The sequence below is a fragment of the Ostrea edulis genome, chromosome 4 (genome assembly GCF_947568905.1).
Source record: "Ostrea edulis chromosome 4, xbOstEdul1.1, whole genome shotgun sequence".
NCBI classification, from domain to species: domain Eukaryota; kingdom Metazoa; phylum Mollusca; class Bivalvia; order Ostreida; family Ostreidae; genus Ostrea; species Ostrea edulis.
In genome coordinates, this window is record NC_079167.1 from 15,288,071 (window position 1) to 15,295,851 (window position 7,781).

At 35.8% G+C, this 7,781-nt stretch overlaps 1 protein-coding gene across 1 annotated transcript; it reads left to right on the forward strand.

Moving 5' to 3' along the window:
* The first annotated feature begins 2,113 nt into the window (after nt 1–2,113).
* On the forward strand, nt 2,114–5,557 carry LOC125670261 (rhodopsin, GQ-coupled-like). Its single transcript, XM_048905344.2, has 4 exons — nt 2,114–2,141; nt 2,241–2,484; nt 2,843–2,979; nt 3,073–5,557. The coding sequence occupies exons 1-4, from the start codon at nt 2,114–2,116 to the stop codon at nt 4,263–4,265; spliced, it is 1,602 nt and encodes a 533-aa protein (XP_048761301.2). The 3' UTR covers nt 4,266–5,557.
* Nucleotides 5,558–7,781: the final 2,224 nt, after the last annotated feature.

Here is a 7,781-nt window from a genome sequence, read left to right on the forward strand (position 1 = left end):
TTTAAAAATGTTTATGATATCAAATGATATTTCTTATGAACAATTAGTTTGTTGACAGAGAGATGTAGTGTGCACCCCAAAAAAAGCGTACTAAAAGTAACCCTAACCTATCTATAAAATAATAATATTCAGCAGTACTATGTTAATTATTTTCTAAGTTGGTGCCCGCAAAATGAATTAAGTGGCGACTGCCAGATTGAATAAGTGGCGGCCACCAGATGATAAGGGACGGCCGCCACATGAATTAAATGGCGACGGCCTGTTAATTGATATAAATTTTCTACCTTGGCACCTACAGCTACCATAGTTATGCAACTGACCGTCCACACGGAAATTTTCCCATTGGGGAAAGTCTTAAATTATCAGATCTATGTAAAACCATTTTTCCCCCCGTAAAGTTACACTTAGCGTGAAGTCTGTCTGTATTATTCGTAGACGTAAGAGGATTTCCTTTCTTGCGTGAAATTGTGTTCTGACGAGCAAAATGTTACTACCATTGTGAGCTTTGTGAATCTGCTTTAGAACTACGTGCAAGAGAAAGAAAACTTAACTGAATTAAGAAGTGCTTGTACAATGATAAAAATCAATGATATTTTTTTACAAGAAAACTTTACATGTACATGTACTTATCATTAGATGAAATACCGTTTGAGTTGTTTCATTCCTAATGGCCTACATTTTTGCAGTTACTGCCCTTACACCAGAAATAGGTGGCGTGCTTACCGATGGGGTCCTAAGCTTTAGATAAAATAGATTGTAACGCTTACTGAACCAAACACTTTATTATGGGCTGTGTTTTAACAGGTTGCACCATTATCTCTATGATAACAAGGTTTAGTTTCTTCCAGTTTACGGAGAACACTTTTTAGAATATACATGTTATGATACAATCGATATCAAACCTTTTATGAGTAATCTGTTTTTAAAAAAAATGAATAAATGAATAAAAATAAATAGATAAAAAACATGTGGAAATAGAAGCACGATGAAACAATATGATAATTGCAGCACATTTTATCATTCCATTTGGGTAGGAATGACTGCGTAATTCTTTTTTACCGTGCAATTGTATGGTGCTTTAATAGGACCATTTGCAAAATCGTGATAACGCGTTCCTCACAACACGCCGTCACGCCAACAAGCAACGAAAGCGTTGATTTCACACATTCAAAATAATTAACATAAAAAAGCAGGAAAATATGCATTTCCAAAATATATTCAAATCACAAGCGTTTTCTGGATTTTAACATCCATCCTCAGGTGAAAACAATTATTGAATATGAAGTTGTTTATCTTAGAGACGTCTATTACATATATATTATAGAAACACGACTGAAGGAGATCGGTAACACGGTCAAAATATTTCTAGAAAGTGTTTAGAGTTTATATATATATATATATATATATATATATATATATATATATATATATACAAAGCACTAAAATGATCAACGACACGAACAACCAGATTGTCAAATTTTCGGGACGACCCGTCCCTTCTTCAGGACAAACGAAAAGAATTACATAATGTGGCCAATATCAACAGAGAATAATAACAAAATTAAACCTACATATAAATACATCTAGCACCACAACTACACTAATCTACAACCGTATTTACAACGCAGACTACATGTTGTTGTTTTTTTTGTTTGTTTTTTTTTTGTTTTTTTTTGTTTTTGTTTTGGTCTTTAGGATTGCCAATCAATGTTAAAAGTGGAGCGAATTAGGACATGTCTTATTCGTCCAAAGAGCTGATCCAAAATGGCATTAGTAGATTAGTGTAGTTGTAGTGCTAGATGTATTTATATGTAGTTTTTGTTATTATTCTCTGTTGATATTGGCCACATTATGTAATTCTTTTCGTTTGTCCTGAAGAAGAGACGGGTCGTCCCGAAAATTTGACAATCTGGTTGTTCGTGTCGTTGGTCATTTTAGTGCTTTGTATAATTTTTTGTATTTGACCTTGTATCCATGTTGTGGATCCGACACTCTGAGGTATCGGGTGTTGTTGGAACTTTAGTGCTTTTATATATATATATATATATATATATATATATATATATATGCTTCTGAACAGGATTTACGAGATTGATCACTGCTCTTTTTCATAATGGAAATAGTAAAACTTTATCCATCTGGTATGTAGAGAATGTTAAACTTGGTAACAACATTTCAAATACCGCCTGATGCCATTTCTAATCTAAGTAATATTGTAAAAAAAAAAAAAAAAAAAGCAGGTAGTTTAAAATTGAACCACATTTTATTTTCTTGCGTTGCTTCTTTTTCAGCGACAGTGACCGATATCTCCATCAACGAGACGACCACTCACATATTCGATACCTACAACTTTTTCGTCCACCCCCATTGGTATAAATATCCGTTGGTCTCTGACACATGGCACTATGGAATTGCCATATTCATCTCTATCATCGGCATCATCGGAATCTGTGGGAACGCCACCGTTATCTATATCTTCAGCACGTACGTACATATACATGTCCTGATAGTTCGTAAGGTTTTATCTTCATATTTCATTAATTTGACCTTGATATTTCTACAAATTGTAATGATAGCCATTTCCTCACGAATGCGTTGCAGTTGTGAACAATGCGCGCATGAATCTTGATGATATAGTACGTCTACTGTAATGGCTGAGAATCCTGACAGGAATATAAGTAAAATGTAAATGAAATTTATTTCATAGGTAAATGTAGAGAAATGTAATTTTACTTTACGTGTAAGACTCTCAATAAAAATTGACAAATATTTTCTAAGTAACCCCCGAGACGATATGCTATAGGAAAAATATATTTAAAACCCGTCCTTTTACTAATTTTAGCACCAAAAATTTGAAAACCCCATCCAACATGTTTATTGTGAATCTGGCTCTCAGCGACTTTACATTTTCCCTCGTGATGGGTTTTCCACTTTTAACTATATCAGCCATCAACAAGAAATGGATGTGGGGAGACACAGGTATGGAGTAATCTTAGTAAAACAGTTTGGTACGATTCTTTCAAGCCTGTGAGAAGTTGTTTATAGGAATAAGATGATTGTTGTATTTTGTAGCGTGTAAACTCTACGGATTAATTGGTGCGATATTTGGCTTAATGTCCATTAACACTCTAGCAGCGATCAGTGTGGATCGTTACTACGCCATCTCTCATCCACTCCAAGCTGCCCACTTTATGACACGAAGAAAGGCGTTTCTAATGATATGTGTGGTTTGGATATGGTCCCTGGTATCCTCTCTCCCGCCATTTTTTGGCTGGGGAGATTATGTGGCGGAGGGATTCCAGACATCCTGCACCTTCGATTACCTCACGAGAACTGTAAGCAACCAGTCTTACATAGCTTTTATATACCTCTTTGGCTTTGTTGTTCCATTGGTTGTAATTGCATTGTCGTACATTATGATTCTCCAAGCCCTAAAGAAACACGAGGAAAAAATGAATAAAATGGCAGCCAAAATGAAGGTTGACGATATAAATAAAAATAGAGAAAAAACGAAAGCTGAAATTAAGATCGCTAAGATTGCCATTATGATCGTTTGCTTGTTCATGTTGTCATGGTCTCCGTATGCCGTGGTGGCTTTGATTGGTCAATATGGTAATGCAGAATTGGTCACTCCTTACTTATCAGAATTACCCGTCATGCTGGCAAAAGCAAGTGCCATGCACAACCCTCTCGTCTATGCTCTGAGCCATCCTAAATTCAGAGAGGCCTTGTACAATAAAGCCCCAGGGTTTTTTAGCTGCTGCAAGCCTCCTCCCAAATCAACAGCGGCGACCAAAGGAAAAAATGTAATCCGAACTAATAGTGTACTAAGTGAAGGTGAGGGCAGTGACGTATCGAGTTGTGTCAGTAACATTAGCGAGACACGTGGCAACGCTATCCAAATGCGCAGGACCGGAAAGAACTCAAATAATCAAGGACCAGACAACAATTCAACACAGTTGATTCAGGGCCTCGTCCAAGCTCTCGTTGGCGCCACAACTCAGCAAAATAGACAAGTAATATATCTTCCAAATATGGCTCAGAACTCACAGTCTCCTCAAGCCGTGGATCCAAATGGTGTGTACATGGTCGACAGTGCAGGACATAAAATAGATATGAAGTCTTACTTACAACACATAGTCGCAGCTGAAAGGATTGCATCAGTAGTCGATAATTCACAAAAACAAAATGTAGAAATGACAAATGAAACCAGCGCCACCAACAACGAGAAAGTGGAAGAAAAAATAGCGAATGAGCAAGTGTAGATTGTTTCAATCTCAAGAACTCTAAATCAATATAACAACACTGATTCAATCTTAAGAACTCTAAATCAATATAACAACACTGATTCAATCTTAAGAACTCTAATTCAATATAATAACACTGATTCAAGCTAAAGAACTTTAAAATGAAATAGCAGACCATCAAGTGCAGATTGGTTCAAGTTAGAAAACTCTAAATTGATTTAGCAAATGTAGACTCAAATTGTGACATCATACAAGTACGGATGTGATTATGTGATTCGACTCACGTGTTACAGTGTGCTTGTCTTGTAATCACACGTGCAGTAACAACTAAATTTGAAAATGTAGCAGAGTAACATTAGGCTCCGTTTTCGTAGCGATTGTTGTTTTATCTTATTTCATGGATACCAGTTATTGTTTTTGTTCACTTATGTAGTACTCATTTGAAAGTGGTCCTATTTTCAATTAATCTCTCTAGCATGAATTCACCGTAACACTACATTACTTGCTTTATCACGATTTTGTCTCACTTTGCATTAGCTTTTTAAAAATTTCTTAGAAGTGTTTGTTAAATTTTCTCTGACTTTTTAAAAAATGTAAACGTTTAACCTATAGTACGTGTTCGATGAATGAAACGGAGAGAAAAAAGATCTATCCGTTTATAGTTTTCACCTCACATGATCGGCATCATTGAACATGTTGTCTATAGACTGGTGTCTGATTTTTACCCTTTTGGTAACGAATTATGGTTGCTAACGTGTACGGTCTGCTTGATGGGACAAACTACATGTAATATCATAGAGCGTAATTGACACAATAGTGTTTTGACGAAGAATTCCGAAACTTCTCTAAAACGTGATGTTTTTTGTTTTGTTTTGTTTTTGTGTTTGTTTTGAATTTTTCATTGCTTTTAAAAAATATTTTTATATGCATGTTCGTGTGTGAAATGAAATTCCGTACCTTTGGACATTTCTTTACTAACACGGGAAACACGGAAAGGCGAGAGAAGATCCAACTGCCTTTAATTGATAGTCGACTCCCTTCTGTCAACATAAGCCCCTGTAATTTTTCAAAAAGATTTTTTTCGGTGTTTTGTGCTACTTGATACCAGCTTCAGTGTTTACTAACCAACAAAATTCCATGCTGCGAATTCAGGAAAGTGAGAGACTTCAAAGTAACCAGTACCGTCTCGATTTCTTCATATCTTATGAAATAAAATATGATTTTTCTTGTTAAAACTTTATTATGTCACGATTCCATAATTTTGATATATATCTGTATATTTGTTGGAATTTGGCTATAATAAAACGTTGTTGTTGCCCCTGTTATATATTGTCTTTCAATTGAATGCATGACATATCAGTCTCACAAAGATGTTAGAAACAAACCACTTTTGCATTTGATAGAAAAGGTACAAATTCAGACTAAAACTGGGTTTTAAGACTGGGATACAATTTGTCGTCAACTATTAGGTAAATTATAATTTTCCTAATAGTGGACGAATGTCATCTCTACAGAGTCATCTACGGTTTTTGTCTGATTTTGATGAAACACTCCACAAATAAATGAAGAATACAGCAAGGATTCGCGGTGTTGTTTAAAATCATTATAATTAATTATTACGTAATAATAGGGTAAGATAACGAACAGTGATCAGTCTCGTAACTCCTATAAACAATACAAATTAGAGAGTTGGACAGACATGGACCCTGGACACACCAGAGGTGGGATCAGGTGCCTAGGAGGAGTAAGCATCCCCTGTCGACCGGTCACACACCCCGTGAGTCCTCTATCTTGATAGGTAAACGGAGTTATCCGTAGTCAAAATCAGTGTGCCAAAAACGGCCTAACAATCGCTATAAAACACGTCAGACAGCATTTGACCCAATGATAGGTTGTATTGGCAAACTAGATCGTTTTAACGACCAAAGAATTTGCGAAATGCAGACTTTAATCGAGACTGTTGAAACCCCTGCACCATCAACTTGTTTGTCAGTAGCTTACCTCGATTTAAAAACAAACCATACGCAGAACAAGCTCTTGCGTATCGAATCAGTTGAGCGATATAAACACCATATGCATATTGCTACATAAATATGAGAAGTCGACGACGGAGAAGCTGAAATCATCCCGTTTGTCATAAAGTTGAGTTGTTAGTTTGCCGTTAATATCTACTTTCAATAAAATATCCGAGTATGAAGCAGAAGTGGACGACTCTGTGGTGTCTTTTATTTCGAGTTCACATGGATATATCGAATCGGCATATGCATGAAAATTATTATTGTTAACAGATAAAATGTCGTCAATATATCTAATTGTCGAATTGAAGGCCACAGCAAGAGCTTTTTTCTTCTTCTCACGTAGACGTTGTTGAATAAATTCTGCTTCATACGAATATAAAAACAGGTCAGCTAACAAAGTAGCACAATTTGTGCCCATGGGAATTCCAACAGACTGTTGGAAGACCTGTTCACCAAAGACCACAAAGATATTGTCAATGAGGAACTCCAGCATATCTTTTATTTCATCTTCAGAGTACTTGTGCGTGGAATCGGAGTGGTGTTTAACAAAGTATTTTTTGGTGACTGAGAGTTATCACTAGATGTGAATATTTGCGTTTTCCATTTTTGTTGAAGAAGCAATTGCCTATGATGTCAAAAATTCCTACTTTCGATAAGCAGTATTGCAGTTGTTAAAAAAGGGTGTAAATTATTTCATAATGTTTTTGCTTTTACACTTTTAGTCACCTTCCCCTCATAGAACACGCAGTCAATATTGCCATGAGGGACATTGTTTATTTTTATTATATTGCTTAACATCCCATTTGAAAAGTTTTCACTCATGTAGAGACGCCACTATCTTTGGACTTGTGCGTGGTACTCGGGATCGTAACAGCGAGACATTTTTTTCGTGCAATGTCCAACTGTGACACGGGACCTTACGTTTTAAGGTCACATCCAAAAGATCTTTGGCTTTGACTTCCAACATCTTGAGTTTTGATAATATATGTTATATACATGTAACACTATAATATGACTATTTTGGACCCGTCATAAAGTCATAAACTTTGGGGTTAATTGCGAAATTTACAATTTTGGTACATGCCTTTCTGCTTTTCCTATATTTGTATTTAGTTTCTAGATATTATCAACAAAATGAAAGAAAAAAATGAGAAAAACATTTAATCACTATGACACCTTTTTTCTACCTGCTCCTTTTAGATACCTATTTAATTTCAATTTAGTATCCAGGACATTGAAGATGTTTTTAAACAAATGTTTTACATCAATGTTTATTCGACCTCGGAGGTCTCTCGCTTGCCTTCACTACATGAGTCATGTTTCTTTATATAGTACGTATGATGGGAGTTGTTGTGACCCAAATGGAGTATAAGGCACTTATCCGCATTGAATCGAAATTGTCATGTGTCAGCCCATGTCACAAGACTGTCCAAACCTGAATGGAGCTGAGTCATGAACTCAACTTTGTCCACACGAGAAAAATCTTTGATGTCGTCAGCATACATCTCACACAGCG

Excerpts from the sequence above, each read along its gene's own strand:
- LOC125670261 (XM_048905344.2), top strand. The coding sequence starts at position 2,114 with ATGGAAATAGTAAAACTTTATCCATCTG. Across the intron at positions 2,142-2,240 it reads AGTAAAACTTTATCCATCTG|GTAGTTTAAAATTGAACCAC; the intron begins GTATGTAGAGAA and ends AAAAAAAAGCAG. Across the intron at positions 2,980-3,072 it reads ATGGATGTGGGGAGACACAG|CGTGTAAACTCTACGGATTA; the intron begins GTATGGAGTAAT and ends TGTATTTTGTAG.